We start from the raw sequence: 20,777 nt of genomic DNA, 5'->3' as shown, positions 1-20,777 counted from the left end.
CTCTTTTCTATCTACACTTCTTCCCTTGGTTCATTAATCCCATCCCATGGCTTTTCCTACCATCTCTATGCTGATGACTCCCAAATCTACCTTTCTACCCCTGATATCTCACCTTGCATCCAAACCAAAGTTTCAGCGTGCTTGTCTGACATTGTTGTCTGGATGTCTCAACGCCACCTGAAATTAAACATGACCAAAACCGAGCTTCTCATTTTTCCCCCCAAACCCACCTCCCCACTCCCCTCGTTTTCTATTTCTGTTGATGGCTCTCTCATTCTCCCTGTCTCCTCAGCTCGAAACCTTGGGGTAATCTTTGACTCTTCTCTCTCCTTCTCTGATCATATCCAGCAGATCGCCCTGTCGTTTCTTTCTTTACAACGTCAGTAAAATCCGCCCCTTTCTTTCCGAGCACTCTACCAAAACCCTCATCCACACCCTTGTCACCTCTCATTTAGACTACTGCAATCTGCTTCTTGCTGGCCTCCCACTTAGTCACCTCTCCCCTCTCCAATCGGTTCAAAATTCTGCTGCCCGTCTCGTCTTCCGCCAGGGTCACTTTACTCATACTACCCCTCTCCTCAAGTCGCTTCACTGGCTCCCTATCCGTTTTCATATCCTGTTCAAACTTCTTCTACTAACCTATAAATGTACTCACTCTGCTGCTCCCCAGTATCTCTCCACATTTGTCCTTCCCTACACCCCTTCCCGTGCACTCCGCTCCATGGATAAATCCTTCTTATCTGTTCCCTTCTCCACTACTGCCAACTCCAGACTTCGCGCCTTCTGTCTCGCTGCACCCTACGCCTGGAATAAACTTCCTGAGCCTCTACGTCTTGCCCCATCCTTGGCCACCTTTAAATCTAGACTGAAAGCCCACCTCTTTAACATTGCTTTTGACTCATAACCACTTGTAACCACTCGCCTCCACCTACCCTCCTCTCCTCCTTCCTGTACACATTAATTGATTTGATTTGCTTACTTTTTTTTTGTCTATTAGATTGTAAGCTTTTTGAGCAGGGACTGTATTTCTTCTATGTTTGTGCAGCCTTGTACGCCTTGTAGCGCTATAGAAATGCTAAATAGTAGTAGTAGTAGTAGTAGATTTCTACAACACACTAATACTAAAATACGTAAAGGACATAACACAACACTTCCATTGTATGATTCACTAATGTGGCTGTGCCACATGAACTTTATCTTACCACAACATCACTTTGTATTTGTTTACACCGGAGTCTGCAAACGCCGCTCTGGCACTATGTACGCCACACTGAGCCTACAAAAAGGTGGGAAAATGTGGGATACAAATGTAACAAATAAAATAATCAGCCTAAGACGTTTGATATTTCTACTCTTGTCTTCCATAATGAGAGTGAGAGGTTTGAGTCTCAGTGCTAGGCAAGATCATTTTGTATTGAAAGGAAAATTAGTGCAGAACAGTGAAAAGCTAATTAATACCGCAATTTTAACATGGCATTAATTTGCATGCTCATTAATCTGAGCATGCTGCAGTAGTGAAAAGTTATTAATACCGCAATTTTAACATGGCATTAATTTGCATGCTCATTAATCTGAGCATGCTGCAGTAATTTTGTTGCGCTAGGTTCACGGTAGAATTAGATTCTGTGGCGAACCTTTGAGAAGATACAGCTATGTTACAAGTTCTAATGTCCAATGCAATTCCAATCTCCTCCTCCCACCTGACTGGCAACAACTCTCTCACTCCAGGATAGAATATTATTCTAAAGCAGATATTCTCAACACAGTCCTTAGGACACACCAAGCCAGTCAGGTTTTCTGGATATGCACAATGAATATGCATGAGAGAGATTTGCACATAGTGGCTCCATAGTGTGCAAAACTCTCTCGTATATATTCATTGTGGCAATCCTGAAAACCTGACTAGCTTGGTGTGTCCCAAGGACTGGGTTGAGAACTCCTGTTCTAAAGACAACCTGCTTCTCTTTAAGTATGTTAGTAACAGCAGAGAGTGCAAAAGCAGAACTGTTATCACTGGAAAATGGAGAGTTGCACGGGGACAGAAATTTCACCCATCCCCACCTGTCCCCTGTGCTAAAGTAACACTACTTGTGGTAAAATAACTCAACAGTAGCCCATGTTGATAACTTCCCCCCTCAGTGCTTATGAGGATTTCAATGCTATCAAACATATCCATTAAATTTTTTTAGTGCTATTATAATTGGATCTACAGAATCTTAGCGGAGATTGGGTGGCGACGCTGGTAATTGGGAGGCAAAACCAGTGCTGGGAAGACTTCTATGGTCTACGCCCTGATTGTAACTGAATAGATATGGATGGGCTGGAGTGTAAATTTTAAGGGACTTCGATGCTAGCTTCAGAACGTTTAGTACAAGAACAGTGCTGGGCAGACTTTTATGGTCTGTGCCCTGAGAAAGACAAGGACAAATCAATCTTGGGTTTACATATAAAGTATCACATAGCATAGCTAGCTTAGAAACACAAAGAAAGGATAGGTAGGCTGGCCTGGCACTACACTTCCAAAGGAACCTAGCAGGACCTGCGTCCATCTCCGCAGGATCCCCACAGGGCCTGCGTCCACCCCCATGGGAGTCCCGTGGACCTGAAGGGTATCCCTGCAGGATTCCAACTAACCCTGTTCCCATGCAGCTGTCTACTGGAGAGGAAGGGGAGGATTATCTAGGGGCAGACAAAGAGAAAGCAGAATTGGAAACCCAATATTCATGTTTAGTGTTCACAGTGGAAGAACCTTGGTTGGCACCACAAAACAAACTGGTCAGTAACAGGAATGGAAGTGGGGTAGACCTCAAACCATTTTCAGAAGACTGTCCCTAAAGAGCTAGCAAAGTCAAAAGCAAACAAGACATTGGGACCTGAGAGGATGAAAACAGTGAATGAATTCAAAATCGTGTAAGATAAACACAGAAGATCCCTATATAGAAAAAGGTTGGAATCAAAGCAAAACTGATTGAGTTGTTAAAAACTTCCAGGGAGTAAATGCACAAAAGGAAGGCCTCTTTCAATGAAAGAGATACTCCAGAATAAGGGGGTTACAGAATAAGAGTGGAAGCGGGAAGGCTACTGATAATCTAAGGAAATATTGTTTTTCACAGAAGGAGGGTGGGGGGGGGGGGTGGAAATGAAAATAGTGTCATGGTTCAAGAATTCATGGTAGGAGTGCCAAGGATCTGGGGAAGGGGGAGCCTATTCTGAAAGGATGGGCTCCACCTTAACCAGGGTGGGACCAGGCTGCTGGCATCGCGGTTTACAAAGGAGATAAAGCAGCTTTTAAACTAGAAACTTGGGGAAGGCAATGCCCCTGACTCCCAGAGGAGGCCACTAGACTCCCTTAGAGAAGGTGAACCAGACTACAACTCCCAGGTTCCCCGGGGGGGGGGAGGAGGAGGGAAGAGACAGATAGAGCCTATGGAATGGATGCCTGAGGAGGTGATTACCGAGGCCAAAGAGGTTGGTGAAGGAATGCAGGTAGAGCCCATGGATATTTCTGCCTTAGCCCGGGTGGAAAAGGGGCAATCCCTGGGCCTGCTAGCAACTTTGATGAACAGGTTAATTCAATTAATTGAGAGAAAAGCCCAGAGAAGTATCTGAGCGGGTTCCCTGGGGAAGTAGCTTCCACCTGGCCCTGGGCTCAAGCATGAACCTTGGAGGAGGATACCAGGAGCTAAAGGCTGGTATGAATGGGAGGGGGTCCCCTTTCCTCAGGTTGCTCTGAGGTGAGGGTTTGCTAGGGTGTGTGAAGCATGCAGCAGAACCTTTCTTGCTGAATGAACTTTGGGGAACTTTTGGGTGAAAGAACTTTGGGGCTTTTTGCTGAATGGACTTTGAGAACTTTTTTGCTGGGGAAAGTGCTGGAACTTTTGCCCAAGGATTTGTGGACTTGATGAACTCGGGGAGGGAAGGATTTGGACTGTGGGACTCAGGGCTGGGTTAATACCCCGTTGGAAAAGAGCTTGTTTTTTTGTTTCCCTTTTTTGTTGATGAGTTGAGGCTATAAGAGTGCTGGAGCTATTTACTAGGCCCAGGGAGGCATGTAGCCCCCAGGGAAGAGACTATTCCTAATTAGATACAGGAAATTTCTGACTGGTTTGATATTGTTTGAACTGCCAAGTATTCAGAGTTACCTAGTAAACCTGGTGTGGAGTTGGGCCCAGGTCTGGGAAAGTCGAAGCACAGCCAAGCAGCGTGAGAAGTGTTTACAATTGGTGTTAGCAGTGGGATCTGCTGAACCTTCATGCATGCGGAGAACCAGAGGACGGGAGCCTGACCAGCGGACGTTGTGAGAAGCGATTCGAAGGTAAGGTTTGGAGGATATTATTTATTTATTTACTGCATTTGTATCCCACATTTTCCCACCTCTTTGCAGGCTCAATGTGGCTTATAATACATCATGAGTGGTGAATATATATAAGAATATAGACATTTGGTATTACAGAAGGATCTTGGGTAACATGATAATCATAAAACATGATAATAGTGTAACAAGCATATGTTGTAAGACAGTTCTGCATATGTGTGTAGGAGTTCACATTTGTTGATCTTTGTGGTATGCCTTGTTAAAGAGATGGGTTTTCAGTAGTTTGCAGAAGTTAGTTAATTCGTATATCGTTCTTAGGTTGCGCGGCAGCACATTCCAGAATTGTGTACTCAAGTAGGAAAAGGTTGACAAATGCGTTAGCAAGTGAAGATTAAGGAATGTGCGGGATGATTTTTTAGCATTCCTGGGTGGTAGGTCTATCAGGTCAGACATATAGGCTGGGGCATCTCCGTGAATGATTTTGTGAACTAGGGTACATATTTTGAATGTGATGCACTCTTTAAGTGGGAGCCAGTGTAGCTTTCTCATAGGGGTTTAGCACTTTCATATTTTGTTTTACCGAATATGAGTCTAGCTGCAGTGTTCTGAGCTGTCTGAAGTTTCTTGATTATTTGCTCTTTGCAGCCAGCGTAGAGTGCGTTGCAGTAGTCTAGATGACTGAGTACCATTGATTGTACCAGGTTGCGGAAGACGGTCCTTGGGAAGAAAGGTCTTACTCTTTTTAATTTCCACATTGAGTGGAACATTTTCTTGGTTGTGTTTTTCGCGTGACTCTCAAGTGTTAAGTGTCAATCAATGGTAACTCCAAGAATTTTTAGGGTGTCTGAAATTGGAAGATTCAGTTTTGGTGTGTTAATGGTGGTGAATTTGTTCATATTATGTTGAGAGGTGAGTATTAGGCATTGGGTTTTTTCTGCATTGAGTTTCAGCTGAAATGCATCAGCCCATGTATGCATGATATGTAGGCTTTGGTTGATGTCATTGGAAATTTCCTTTAAATCTTGTTTAAATGGGATGTAGATCGTTACGTCATCTGCATATATGTATGGGTTGAAGTTTTGGTTTGATAGTAGTTTGGCCAAGGGTATCATCATTAAGTTGAATAAGGTCGGTGATAGGGGGGATCCCTGTGAAACTCCGCATTCAGGTATCCATGTGGCTGATTTAGTTGAATTAGATGTCACTTGGTATGATCGTGTGGTTAGGAATCCATTGAACCAATTGAGAACGTGGCCTCCAATTCCGAAGTACTTGAGGATATGTAATAGTATTCCATGATCAACCATGTCGAAGGCGCTTGACATATCAAATTGTAGAAGTAGTATGTTCTTGCCAGTTGCAATCATTTGTTTGAATTTGCTCATGAGAGTAACTAGTACTGTTTCGGTACTGACAGGCGCATGTTTTCCTCTTTCTGGTAAGCGCATACCAAAGCAGCAGGAATTGCTGTTTGTTCTGCAGATCCTGGGCAGGGGAAACAAGTCAAAGCGACCGCTCTTGGGTTGTGCTTTTCTTTTTGTTCTATTTAGGTGGGAAGACGGAGCGGGAGCAGTATGGACTCAAAGGAACTGTTCCAGTGAATGACCCACCAGTTTCAGAAGCAGCAGGAGTTGGCCCAGAAAGCGATGGAGGACTCATTGGCTGCTGCCAGGGCCCAGTAGCAGCCCTTGCTGGACATGTTCCAAGACTTTTTGAAGAAGGAAGGAGTGTCTGGTAGGAGACAAGGTTTCTCCCTAGAGCCAAGTGGAGTGGAGGGGACTTCGGGAATGGTAGGACCATCCAACCTTAATTTGCTTTCTTGGGGCAAACTCTCTGAAACAGAAAATGTGGATGATTTTCTTTGTGCTTTTGAGAGGGTTGCTATGGCAGCAGGGTGGCCCCTGGAGCAATGGGTCATACGCCTAGCCCCATCCTTGTCCGGGGAGGCCCTGGCCGCCTTTAGGAATCTCCCACCTAACGAGGCGGCGGACTATGTAAAATTAAAGGCCGCCATTCTGGACCGATTTGGGTTAAACAAGGGAGCCTATCACAGGAAATTTAGGGAAACTTGTTGGACTGAGGGGGAAACCCCTAGGGCTCTAGCCCCCAAACTGACAGATCCAGTGACGTAGGAAGGGGGGGGGTGGTGGGGCAGTCCGCCCCGGATGCACGCGCTGGGGGGGGGGGGGTGTCGGCTCGCTGGTTCCCTGCTCTTTCTGCCCCGGAACAGGTTACTTCCTGTTCCGGGGCAGAGAAAGCAGGGAAGCAGCAGAGCCGATGCAGCTCCCAGTGACGTGCACTGGGGGCGGATCGGCCCTCCCGCCTGCCCCCCCGCTGAAAGGTAGGTTGCGCTCCGGAGGGGGGGCAGGCGCCCCAGGTGTCAGGCACCCTCGCTACGGCACTGGACAGATCTGGCCAAGAAGTGGCTTGAGCCAGAGACTAAAACTGTGCAAGAGATAATGGGGGAGCTGATCCTCGAACAGTATTTAGAAGCCCTCCCTAGGGAGCTCAGGGTGGACTTGGTTAGAAGGGGTTGTAGGACCCTGGAGGAGACAGTGAAGAACATGGAGTATTTCCTTGAATCCCTGCAGATGAGGAAGCCAGATAAGGGGCCTGGGAGGGGTGGAAGTGGGTCAGGGCCTAAGCCTCCCTTCCCTAGGGTTCAAAAAGGGGAAGGGAAAAGGTTTCTGGCGCCAGAGGGAGGGTATAGAAAAAGGCTCTGTTATAAATGTGGGAGGAGAGGACATTACAGCAGAGATTGCCCTGGGAGGTTTGGGTTGGCCTCTCACTCGGATCAGGGAGTAGTGCCCCGGTATACCCAGCGGGTAGACGTGGAGGGGATTCCTGTTGTAGCCCTGCTGGATTTGGGGGCCGATCAGGCTATGATGTCCCGGGGGCTATGGCAGCGTATCCAGGGAAAAGGGGGCTCTCGAAAGAAGTCTTATAAAGGTGATGTAGCTATACAGTGTATCCATGGGGCTACCACCCATTATGCTTGGCAGCGGGTGGGGATTAGGGAACCTTCGGGTAGGCATTTTCTTCCTGTAGCGGTCCTCCCCTGGTTACCCCAGGAATTACTATTAGGGCGTGACTGGCCTCCTTTCTTCCAGTGTATGAAGGAGAAGGAGGCATTGGTTACTACACGTGCCCAGGAGAAACAAAACCAGGATATGGAGCTGTCCCTCGAGAAGCTCTTCCCTTTTCACCCAGAGGTAATCGCCCCACCTTGAAAGACCCGGAAAGGTAGGGCTCTTAAGAGGGCTGCCCATAGGATCAGGAAGCAGACTATGGACAGGGTTGAATGGGAGGAGGAGTTCCCCACAGAGCCAAGCCTTCTTAGGTAGCAATTTCCCCAGTTCCATAGGGAGCAAGAATCTGACCCATCCTTAAAGTTTGCCCTAGAGCAAGCAGGAAAGGGGGGGGGGGGTGGACAGCTACCCTAGGTTTATCATAGAGAATGGCCTAGGGAATGGAGGGGATGAAGTGAAAAAGCAGCTAGTGGTTTCTAGGGCGTTTAGGAAGTTAGTGATCCGGCTAGCTCATGACCATCCTCTTGGGGGGCATAAAGGAGTGCAAAATACCCTAGCCCAGGTTTTATATCGTTTCTATTGGCCTGGGGTTTATCAGGGCCGCCAAGAGACTGGGCCGGGCCCCGCCCCCAAGGTCATCGTCGCCACCCCCCTTCCGCCCACCTCCCTCCGTCCACCACCGGGCCAGGCCCCCCTGAATTCAAATCATAGCACCTCACCTCAACCTCGCTCCGTGTGAAAGAAGCGCAGCAGCGGCAGTCTGCAGATCGCCTCCCTTCGGGTTTTCCCTCCCTGTGTCCCACCCTTGCACAACGTCAGACTTAAACTCGCGGGACTTAAATTGGCATCTCAGACAGTTAGGAGAATATTCGCAAGAAAGACTAAAGCAAAGCCAGGAGCACCAGAAGGCAAATTATGACAAGGGTGCAGTACAATGTGAGTTTCAGGTGGGGGACAAGGTCCTCATTATGGTTTCAGGATCCCCCACATAAATTCACGGCTAGGTAGAAAGGGCCATTGACTGTGAAGCACAAGTTAGGTCCCTATACCTATAAGGTACAAAATGACCAAGGGCGTAGGCAAACCTACCACATTAATTTAATGAAACCTTGGCATGAAAGGGCAGTCCTTATGGCTAACTTGAGGGAGGAACAAAAGGAAGAGTTAGACCCTTAGATAACAGAGATTTTTAAATCCAAGAAGCCGGACATTAACCCTAGGCAGCAGGAGGATTTAGCCCTGGTTTTATATGAATTCAAAGATGTGTTGACCTCATGTCCCGGAGAAACTCACCTCCTTTGCCACAAGACACCTCTGACCCATGGCGTCACACTGTATGAACAAACAACATCATTTTTCGGAATTAAAATGCATCATTGTTGAGCAGATTAAAATCACAGAGCGGAAAGGGGACATCAGAGGTTTGCTACGGCAAAAAGAGCAGCGATGGATATTTACACTTCAGTCTGTAATTCCTATGGGTTTAAATGTCTCCATCGAAATGGAAAGCCTTTATATAGGAAATTTACATATAAAAAAGTGACATCACACGCCAAGTATTTAAGCGGTGACGGTTGAGGAAGAAGCCGGCCACCATTTCAGTTTTGATGCCAGAAGAAGCACACGAGGCGAGCTAGTTACTTAGAGGTGTTTAAGAAAAATATTCCCCTGACGCAGCCATTTATTGGCAAACAGGGCTTCCCTGTCGGGAGTTGAAGATAATGCAGAAGTGGATTAAGAAGCTGCATTAATTTGTGGAAGAGTTTCATGTTTTTTTCACCATCCAAGATAAGTAACGTCTTTTCGTTACATTGTATTCAGCATTTGTGTCTTTACCTATGAGTGTTTGAAAAGGTGCTATGGCATATGCAGCATGAAAATAAATCAGGTGGAGTTTTTTTAAGACTTATGATTAATGAGGCGCCCTCTCTAACTAAAAGGTGTGTCCTTTAAAAAGAGGAGTTTCCGGTTATACTGAAGTGATTTCAATTACCCCAATATTGACCGGGTAAATGGATCAGGCGACCCTCAGGGGGAGGAATGCTAGCTTCGGCCTAACCCCTGGTAAACCTTTCCTCAGCTGAGAGGTGCCCAGCTCTACCACCGGCTGCCTTTCAGGTGCTGTGGAGGACTTGCAGCTCATCTGCATATCCTTTACAGCCTTCTCTGGGATGACTCCCAGGTCCACTCCGATCCACACAGGGCCTCCACTCTAGGTGCCGCGTGCCGTTACACCTATTTTTCTTCCAGTTACTACTTATGGCTCCAGTACACTTTTTTTTCTTGGCACTGTCCCTTCCTAATTTTTTTTCTCCATATTAAACCACTGTACACTCCAGGAACACATTGTCCACCATCTGTATTCATCATCTCACCATCTCTTTTTTTCTCTTCCTTTTTCTCAGCTCTCAACGTTAAACATTTCCTTGGGAGGCGGGGATAGTGCTGGGCAGACTTATACGGTCTGTGCCAGAGCCGGTGGTGGGCAGCGGGACTGGTGGTTGGGATGCGGGGATAGTGCTGGACAGACTTGTACGGTCTGTGCCAGAGCCGGTGGTTGGGAGGCAGGGCTGGTGGTTGGGAGGTGAGGATAGTGCTGGGCAGACTTATACGGTCTGTGCCAGAGCCGGTGGTTGGGAGGAGGGGCTGGTGGTTGGGAGACGGGGATAGTACTGGGCAGACTTATACGGTCTGTGCCCTGAAGAGCACAGGTACAAATCAAAGTAGGGTATACACAAAAAGCAGCAAATATGAGTTATCTTGTTGGGCAGACTGGATGGACCGTGCAGGTCTTTTTCTGCTGTCATCTACTATGTTACTATATGTTACTATCTCCTTTCTATCTGAGTACATCTCGCCTTCGTTGCTGTCGTCGAACCTCTCCTACTCTTCTCTGTACTCTCTTACTCCTTCTCCTGCTCTCCGCTGGGGACATTAATCCCAATCCTGGTACTCCACATCAGCTCTCATCCTATTTGTGCAGGTCACACCGTGATATCTCCAATCTAATTTCTGTTCCTCTCCTCCCCCCTCCTTCCCTGCCTTTCTCTTGCGCTCTGTGGAATGCCCGCTCTGTCTGTAACAAACTTTCCTACATCCATGACCTCTTAATCTCTCGTACTCTCCATCTGCTTGCCCTAACAGAAACTTGGCTTTACCGTGAAGACTCTGCTTCAGTTGCGGCCCTATGCCATGGAGGTTATCTTTTCTCCCATACTCCTCGTCTGGTTGGCAGCGGAGGTGGTGTCTGGCTACTACTTTCACCCTCTTGTAGATTTCAACCTCTTCTTCTACCTCAGTCTCATTGTTTTTCTTCCTTCGAAGTCCACTCCATCAGTCTATTTGCTCCTCTGCCTCTCCGAGTATCAGTCATTAATCGACCCCCCTGATAAGTCCCTTACTTCCTTTCTCACTGACTTTGATGCTTGGCTTTCCTTCTTTCTTGAACCTTCATCTCCTTCCCTCATTCTTGGGGATTTTAACATTCATGCTAATGATCCCTCTGACTCTTATGCTTCGCAGTTTCTTGCTTTAACATCCTCTTTCAATCTTCAACTGTGCTCCACTGCCCCCACTCACCAGAACGGCCACTGTCTTGATCTTATCCTCTCCTCAAACTGCTCACTCTCCAGTTTCTGTGCCTCAACTCTTCCTCTCTCTGACCATCATCTGATAACTTTCACACTTAAACACCCTCCTCCCCAGTCCCGTCCAATCTTAACCAATACATTTAGGAATCTTCAGGCTATTGACCCTTCTACTCTGTCCTCCAATGTTTCAAATCTCTTCTCTACCACTATGTTATCCAAGTCTGTCAATGAGGCTGTCTCTTCCTATAATACTATTCTCTCCTCTGCTCTGGATACTCTCGCTCCTCTCATTCCCCGTTCTGTAAAACATACCAAACCCCAACCTTGGCTGACCTCTAGAATCCGCTACCTATGTTCCTGTGCCCGCTCTGCCGGACGCCTTTGGCTGAAATCCCATGCCCATGCTGACTTCATACATTTCAAATTCTTGCTGACCTCCTTCCAGTCTGCTCTTTTACTTGCCAAACAGGACTATTACATCCAGTTGACTAATTCCCTTGGCTCAAACCCTCGTCGTCTCAAACCCTCAAAGTGCCTTCACCTCCAACCCCCCCTTCACTTTCCCCCCAGACTCTGGATGAGTTCTTTCATGATAAGGTTCACAAGATTAAACTTGAATTCTCAACCAGGTCACCTCCACCTCTCCTTCCCTTAGTCTATTCTCTCAACCCTCAAACCCCTGCCTCCTTTTCTTCCTTTTCTGAAATCACTGAAGAGGAAACTACACATCGTCTTTCCTCCTCAAAACTAACTACCTGTTCCTCTGATCCTATTCCCACCCATCTACTTAACACTATCTCTCCTACTGTCATCCCATTTATCTGTCATATCCTCAATCTTTCACTGTCCACTGCGACCGTTCCTGATGCCTTCAACATGCCGTAGTCACACCACTTCTTAAAAAACCTTCATTGGACCCTACCTGTCCTTCCAACTATCACCCCATCTCCCTCCTCCCTTTCCTATCCAAAATACTTGAACGTGCTTGTTCACCGCCGTTGCCTTGACTTTCTTTCGTCTCAAGCTATTCTTGATCCACTTCAATCTGGCTTTCACCCCCTTCATTCAACTGAAACAATGCTTGTTAAAGTCTCCAATGATCTGTTCCTAGCCAGTTCCAAAGGTCTGTATTCTATCCTCATCCTTCTCGATCTATCTGCTGCTTTTGACACTGTTGATCACAGCCTTCTCCTTGATACACTGTCCTCACCTGGATTTCAGGGCTCTGTTCTTTCCTGGTTTTCTTCTTATCTCTCCCAGCGTACCTTTAGTGTATACTCTAGTGGATCCTCTTCTACTTCTATCCCACTGTCAGTCGGTGTACCTCAAGAATCTGTCCTGGGACCTCTTCTCTTTTCCATCTATACTTCATCCCTTGGTACTCTGATCTCATCCCATGGTTTTCAGTATCACCTTTACGCTGATGATTCCCAGATCTACCTCTCCACACCAAAAACCTCAGCCGAAATCCAGGCCAAAGTATCAGCCTGCCTGTCTGACATTGCTGCCTGGATGTCTCAGCGCCATCTGAAACTAAACATGACCAAGACTGAGCTTCTTATCTTTCCCCCTAAACCAACCTCTCCTCCTCCCCCATTCTCTATTTCTGTGGATAGCACTCTCATCATTCCTGTCTCATCAGCTCGTAACCTTGGGGTCATCTTCGACTCCTCCCTCTCCTTCTCTGCACATATTCAACAGACTGCTAAAACATGTTGTTTCTTTCTCTATAATATCAGCAAAATTTGCCCTTTCATTTCTGAGCACACTACCAGAACCCTCATCCACGCTCTTATTTATTTATTTGTTGCATTTGTATCCCACATTTTCCCACCTATTTGCAGGCTCAATGTGGCTTACAATACATCATGAATGGTGGAAATAAATTAGAAAATAGACATTTAGTGTAACAGAAGAATCTTAGATAACATGATAATGAAAAAGCATGATAGTAGTATAACAAGTAGATATTATAAAACAATTCTGAATATATGTGGAGGAGTGGTGTATGTTCATATTTGTTGATCTGTGTGGTATGCCTTATTAAAGAAATGGGTCTTCAGTAGTTTGCACCTCTCGCTTAGACTATTGCAACTTGCTTCTCACAGGTCTCCCACTTAGCCATCTCTCTCCTCTTCAATCTGTTCAAAATTCTGCTGCACGACTAATATTCCGCCAGGGTCGTTATGCTCATATTAGCCCTCTCCTCAAGTCACTTCACTGGCTTCCTATCCGTTTCCACATACAGTTCAAACTCCTCTTATTGACCTATAAGTGCATTCACTCTGCAGCTCTTCAGTACCTCTCCACTCTCATCTCTCCCTACATTCCTCCCCGGGAACTCCGTTCACTGGGTAAATCTCTCTTATCTGCACCCTTCTCCTCCACTAACTCCAGACTTCGTTCCTTTTATCTTGCTGCACCATATGCCTGGAATAGACTTCCCGAGCCGGTACATCAAGCTCCATCTCTGAACGTCTTCAAATCTAAGCTAAAAGCCCACCTTTTTGATGCTGCTTTTAATTCCTAACCCTTGTTCACTTGTTGAGAACCCTTATTTTATCATCCTCACTTTAATATTCCCTTATCTTTTGTTTGTCCTGTTTGTCTGTCCTAATTAGACTGTAAGCTCTTTCGAGCAGGGACTGTCTCTTCATGTTCAAGTGTACAGCGCTGTGTACGTCCACTAGCGCTATAGAAATGATAAGCAGTAGTAGTAAATGTAACATCAGGGCATGCTAGGAAGGTAAAATTCCTTGACGAAATCAAGGATTGCTTTATGGAGCAGCTGGTACGGGAGCCAACAAGAGAAGGAAAAATTCTAGACCTAGTCCTTAGTGGATCGCATGATCTGGTGCGGGAGGTAATGGTGATGGGGCCACTTGATAACAGTGATTATAATATGATCAGATTTGATATTAGCTATGGAGTAAGTATACACAGGATATCCAGAGGCGTAGCCAGGTTTTGAACTCATGGGGAGCAGACTTTTCTAAAATAGGCGCCAGTCAGTATCAGCCAGGCAGCGGGCTGATGTTTTTGCTCAGGTGCAGTGGTTGTGGCCATCAATAATTAACACAGGTTGCCTCTGCTGCATCCTGCCTACGAGGAAACAGGAAGTTACATCAGGAGGCGGGATCCAGCAGAGGCTTGTGACTGGCTGGAGCAGGCAGCCTGTCTTCTTAACTGTAATTAAAAATATTCAGATTGTGACCATCACCTCAGAAACAGTACATATACTCCTTCCACTGTTAGACCCTTTAAATCAGATGGGTTTTTGTTTGTGTGGTACTCTACAGGATGTGGAGACCACTAGTCCTGAGCATTTTTAATTTGGGTGACAAGGGTTGCCAAAGGCAGTCCTTCCCCAGAGCCTATTTTCAAATAAGGCCAGACACTGAAATAACACAAAACCCTGCAAAGACACTTAAAGCATTTACAGAAAACTTACCACACTGCAACAGCCCTAGCCCACCTATGAAAAAACAGTGTTATATAAATATTACACTGAGTCCTACAGCACCACATTTACCAAACCATAACAGCCCTAACCCATCTATGAAAAGACAGTGCTGTAAATATTACACTGGGCCCTAGAACACCAATATACCTGCAACTGGGAAACTGGAACAAGTTGGACTGTTATATATTCCTAGACAGACACTACATGCTAATAGAATCCTTCACCTCAGTTGAGGACATGGACAGACGCTCATCTGATACAGAATAGGGAACGTTTAAAAAAAAACATGCACACAAAAGCTGAAATGGAGACATCCCCCTTCACACCTGGCCCAAGAAAGCCAGACACTATAAGCAGTACAATACTAGTAAAAGAAAAACAGAAATATATTTTCTCCTGTACTTTGCAAAATAAAAATAGAAAAAATATATACATTTCACAAAGCAGGCACATCTCAGTCCTTAAAAAGTACTAAATATAATTGTTTTCTTTTCTACCTTTGCTGTCTGGGCATTTTATTTCTACAATTAGGTTGGTCCCAGTCTCTTTCCTCTTTTCATGTGTCAGTCTTCTAAATTCTTTTCTGGATTGGCCTTTCCATTTCTTCTCTTGCCTCTTGTCTTCCTTTCCTTCTCTACATCTTTTCTGGGTTGGCCTTTCCATTTCTTCTCTCTCTTTGTCTTCCTTTCTTTCTCTACATCTGTTTGGCACTGATCTTTCATTTTATGTTTTCCCCCCTGCTTTTCTATTCTCTGCATTTGTCTACCCATTTGATTGTACTCTCATTACCCCTTTCTCTCACCTTGGACCTTAGTCTCCTTTTCACTTTTCATCTACCTACTGGCTTTCCCCATCTCCCTCCCATTGCCCCCTCTATCCCTGTCTTTTTCCAGTCTCCTATCCCCCTCTTCATCTTTCACCCACTTCCTTACTCTCCCATTCCCATCCTCTGTACTCATTCTCTTAGCCCTCATCTACCCTCCACTGCCTCTTATTCCCTTATCAGCCCCAGCTCTATCTCCATCCCTGTCTCTCCTTCTTTTCCTTGCCTCCAGGCCGTTCTTATCTTTTACCCTATACCCCATGTCCTACTGCCTCTTCCACCATCTTTTTAACACCATTTCACCCTCACACAATCCCTTCAGAGACCCATCCCCTTCCTGTAATACTCCTCTCCAGTACCCCATCCCTTTTCAGGGCCTCTCATCCTCTCCAGTCTTTCAGGTCATTCACATTATATCTCAAACTTCCCCCAAACCTCATCCCCTTTTTTTGCCCCTCTTCTCTTATCCATTTCACACCCTCACTGATTCCCCCAACCCATCAATAAACCCCCACTCATACCTACCAATGCCAAGATGAGCATCCCTCAAAATTCCCATGCCATCTCCTAATGCCTATCCAACTGGAACAGCTTTAGACTTTTTACAGATTGACCACACATTTATTTTTAAAAATCTTTTACTACTGCTTTAGCATTTGCTATTGTTTTGGGTGAACTAAAGTCCGTATAATGGACTAGATAGGACCAAGTTAACCCATCTCCTGTTTTCTTCAACTTTCCTGTCCAACATCTCCCCTTGCTTCCCTCCTCTCTGAAGTCTCACTCTTGTTTCCTTTGATGACCCCTTATCTTGACCATCTTGCTCTGCCCCCCCCCCCCCAACAACCACAACGTGAATTTTACTTCCAGCACGTCCCCTTTTTAAAATGTATTTTATGGGCTGAAAAAAAGAGTGTGTGTGTCTGTAATCCCCATTCCCTCCCCTAACACGGCATGCACGAGTAGCTCTCTGCTTACTAGAGAGAACCAGGAGGGGAGCTGTCTCTGAAATCTGTCCAGGTGGCCATTTAAAAGGAACTGAAAAGATTTTTTTTTTTAAACATAAACTAAGCCCCTGTGCCAGCAGATTGGAATAAGTCAGTGGAACTGTTGGGTTGTTTGCTCAGCAGTGGGTGGTTCTGGGCTCCCTATCTGCTTCCCTCGTCCCTTTCTTTCTTCTCCTGTCTGCAGATCTGTGAGCAGGGGCTTTGTTTGATAGCTTCTGCAAAAAGCCAGTGTCGCGGAGGTGAAACCCTTCCATCCCCAGCCTCACACACAGTCAGCAAGCTAGCCAGAAGAGACAGAGCACACAGCATATGCCACAGAACAGTCCCTTACCCCACTCAGAGAAGAAGAACAGCTCTCCCACCCGAGAGGCAAAGCACCGAACATCTGGGCTGCAGCCTGCATCACACACACACACACCATCCGGGCCGTAACTAAGCTGAGGAGTACTGAGGACCCTGGACTTGGGCCCCGCCCCCACAATGCTGCCTACACCGTGCTGGAGGTTGGGAGGCAGGGATAGTGCTGGGCAGACTTATACGGTCTGTGCCAGAGCCGGTGGTGGGAGGCGGGACTGGAGGTTGGGAGGCGGGGATAGTGCTGGGCAGACTTATACGGTCTGTGCCAGAGCCGGTGGTTGGGAGGCGGGGATAGTGCTGGGCAGACTTATACGGTCTGTGCCCTGAAGAGCACAGGTACAAATCAAAGTAGGGTATACACAAAAAGTAGCACACATGAGTTGTCTTGTTGGGCAGACTGGCTGGACCGTGCAGGTCTTTTTTCTGCCGTCATCTACTATGTTACTATGAGGACACGCAGTCCGACCTTCTCCCCGTGCAGGCAAATAAGCTTGCAGTTTGGTATGCCCTACGTAGGGAGCAGAGGGAGACATCTTTTTTTGCTGGCTTAGCCAAGTGGTGGGGGGAGCAGCTGGGGGAAGAGTTTACTGTGGAGATGCTTTCAAAATACTTTACGTGGGTGTTTAAAGCGACTCCCAGTGCAAACTTACAAGAAATGCAATTTAAGTTACTACATGGTGCCTTTATAACAAGGGATAAGGGAAAACAAATGGGTCTTTGGGAGGATAATAAATGAGTGCCCTGTAAATATAGAGTGGGTACGCTTGTTCATACCTTTCTGGAATGCACGAAATTACATACATTTTGGTTGGGTGTGTTGGGAGTTCTAGTGCGCATGCTAGACGTTCCAGTTGAATGGTCCTATAGGGTGTTGCTCCTGGGAGATGAGCCACACTTGAGCGAGCAGGGGTGCATTTTGTGTGTGTGGCGTTAATGCTGGCTAGGAAAACTATACTAGTGAACTGGGTAGCGGGAGACCCACCGACTGTACATCACTAGACGGTAAAGATGATCCAGATGGCTCGCTGGGAAAGGGAAAGACTTCAGTCATCTGGGCAGAAGCACGGCCAGGCGTACAGATCTCTGTGGCAGCTTTATGAAGTGTTGTCTTCGGGGCCTCAAGTTCCTCCAGGAGTGGGTGGGAGGGGTAGGTAAAGGGGAGGGGGTGGGGGAAAGTAGGAGATGTCTGTATGGGGGGGGGGGGGGGGTTGAAAAATAAAATAAGGTGGACAGGACATTTTGCATTTATATATGTTTATGTCTTTGCATAAAGCGGCAGGTGGGGATTACGAATATACAGTAAGGTCACGCATGGTTATTAGTTTTGAAGTATGATGTAGGATTATACTTTGTATTTGTATTCTCGCTTTGTTCTGGCTGTATATATGCTTTGTTGGAGTGTGTGTGTCCTACACCTCAATAAAAATATATATATAAAAAAAAAAGGAGTCACCAACCAAGAAAGGGATCTCGGCGTCATTGATGATACATTGAAATATTCTGCTCAGTGTGCTGTGGCAGCAAAGAAAGCAAATAGAATGTTAGGTATTATTAGGAAAGGAATGGAAAACAAAAGTGAGAATGTTATAATGTCTTTGTATTGCTCCATGGTGCGACCACACCTCGACTATTGTGTTCAATTCTGGTCGCCGCATCTCAAAGATATAGTGGAATTAGAAAAGGTACAGAGAAGGGCGATGAAAATGATAAAGGGGATGGGACAACTTCCCTATGAGGAAAGGCTGAAGTGTCTAGGGCTCTTCAGCTTGGAGAAGAGATGGCTGAGAGGAGATATGATAGAGATCTATAAAATAATGAGTGGAGTGGAACAGGTAGACGTGAATCGTTTGCTTACTGTTTCCAAAAATACTAGGACTAGGGGGCACGCAATGAAGCTACAAAGTAGTAAATTTAATACAAATCTGAGAAAATTTTTCTTCACTCAACGTGTAATTAAACTCTGAAATTCGTTGCCAGAGAATATGGTAAAGGCGGTTAGCTTAGAGGGGTTTAAAATGGTCTGGACAGCTTCCTATGGAAAAGTCCATAGACCATTATTAAATTGACTTGGGAAAATCCACTGCTTATTTCTGGGATAAGCATCATAAAATGTATTGAGCTTTTCTGGGATCTTGCCAGGTATTTGTGACCTGGATTGGCCACTGTTGGAAACAGGATACTGGGCTTGATGGACCTTTGGTGGTCCCAGTGTGGCAATCTCTCGGAGGGGGAAAAGGGAGGGACTGGGGATGAGAGTAATGCTTAGCAAGAGGTGATAATGGGCCTTTTGCTCCTTATCTACCAGCACACTATAGGGTCCTTTTACAAAGGCGCGCTGGTGTTTTTAGTGCACACTAATGAATAACGCGTGCTAAATGCCAGTCGCCCATAGAAATATATGGGTGTCTCTACATTTAGTTTGTGTTTATTTTTAGTGCATGCTAAAAACACTAATGTGCCTTCGTAAGCCCAACAATCTAGGTTTTATTTTACAAATAGGCATACAGTAATAAATCACTTATACTTTAAGACTATAAAACAAACTATTAGGGCTGAGTTGCATAGAAATCCTAGGTTGGAAACCTAGCCCCTCCCTCCATCTACCACATCCAACATAACTCACAATTTTTGGGGCTGGTGAAACTAAACCTGTCTGCATGCGGTTTGAGTCTCAGTTGGGCTCTAATTAACAGAAATGGGTGAACTTACCCCCCTCTATGGTGACAGCAATTCTTCTAACTATTGGTTTCACACCCTTCTTGTGCATTATTTCACAGGTAATTTCTGTACTAAGCCCTTCTTCAATGTCTGGCTCAAATTCGAGCTCACTGGAGAGACAATATGTCCCGTCTGTTGTCTTGGTAGCATCAGAGAGCGTTGCCTTCCAGTTGTGCCTGCTGCCGGATTGATGGCCATCTCGACTGCACTCTCTCTTCCAATGTAAGGCCTTCTCAATTTTCCTCCATCTTTTAATCACTTTCTCATCCTCATTCCTATACCATGAGATCTGAATGGTAGAAGAGGTAAAGCCAGACACATCTATTTTTAGTCTGGCCTTTTCTTTATGTATAAAACGGGATAGCACCTTTATTTGAGAAACTTTAGGAGATACTGGAACAGAACAAAAAAAAACATGCATTTTTTTACCTTGTTCATCTCAATCCATATATTAAAGAAAGAAACAATTGCTTTTGCCAATCAGCATAAAATATAAAAGTAATTTACCTTCATAGAAGCCTCTATAGTAGACATAAAATATGACACTCAGTATCAGAGTTATCAGACAACCAATAACAATTCCAATGACAATGTGTGCTGATGTATCATCTTTCTGTTCTATGATTAAAACAAAGTATAATGAAATATGAGATCAGAAAGGCAAACACATCACCATTTAGTCAAATGTTCCTTTTCGTAACAAACTACCCTGCCATAAATCTCACAGCTGCAATTCATCTTCTGTTCCCAATAAGTAAGGACTAATCCTTTGCTAAAGAATGTAGCTAATACTAAGTGTCAAGAAGATCATGAATAAGACAAGTCCACAGGTCTTTGCTGTACACCAGGTACTGAAAACTATTTAAACATTAAAGTGTTTACTCAGATGTGGCAGTGGCATTCTGATTTCTTCACAGCTTTCTTACCTCTGTAAACCTTTTCAATCAACTATTGGATTACTAACGCTTAAAATGGTTTATAATGCACAACATACCCTCCAGGTTGAGGAGTTGAAACAAAGTTACAGACAGAAATGGCCTACACATAAGACAAACTCTTCTGTTACTTTGTACCAAGGAGGTTTGATAACAGGAGACAGCATGAGCCTATCTAGCCCATTATGTGGGCCGAAGCCTGTAGGCAGACATTGTTGCCCTATCAATTTCATTGTTTTGGGTGTACCAAGATGGTGTCAGCTGCACTGGGGAGAATTAAAACCACCTTGGGTGGAGTGGGTGGAGACCGGCTTTAGCCTTGCGACACATCTTATGAAACTTAAAATAATTCTGTTCAACTCTAATCATTAATGGAAGACAATTCCCTATAGGGATGACAATAACCAAGAAAATAGTGCTAATTATCCTCATGTAGCGCATACTGTTGAAGAAAGGAGGGTGGAGAGTCATTTGGTCCCACAATCATTATATGTTTGAATTGTACAGCGCTGCGTAACCCTAGTAGCGCTTTAGAAATGT

General features: G+C 45.4%; 1 protein-coding gene across 6 annotated transcripts in view; it reads right to left on the bottom strand.

Annotated features, from left to right (window-relative positions):
* LOC115468918 overlaps window positions 1-20,777 on the bottom strand; it is a 191,050-nt gene that overhangs the window by 124,699 nt on the left and 45,574 nt on the right. For 4 of the 6 annotated variants that reach the window (XM_030201069.1, XM_030201073.1, XM_030201068.1 and 1 more), the window contains exons 4-5: window positions 19,810-19,920; window positions 19,294-19,695 (exon numbers count right to left, since the gene is read on the bottom strand). In XM_030201069.1, the coding sequence (XP_030056929.1) occupies window positions 19,294-19,695; window positions 19,810-19,920 (513 nt within the window). The remainder of the gene's footprint in view (window positions 1-19,293; window positions 19,696-19,809; window positions 19,921-20,777) is intronic. The other 2 variants (XM_030201072.1, XM_030201070.1) reach the window with 2 other exon arrangements.

Source organism: Microcaecilia unicolor, chromosome 4, assembly GCF_901765095.1.
Source record: "Microcaecilia unicolor chromosome 4, aMicUni1.1, whole genome shotgun sequence".
NCBI classification, from domain to species: domain Eukaryota; kingdom Metazoa; phylum Chordata; class Amphibia; order Gymnophiona; family Siphonopidae; genus Microcaecilia; species Microcaecilia unicolor.
The sequence above is the reverse complement of the archived record's forward strand: the minus strand, read 5'-3'. Positions and strand labels throughout refer to the sequence as shown.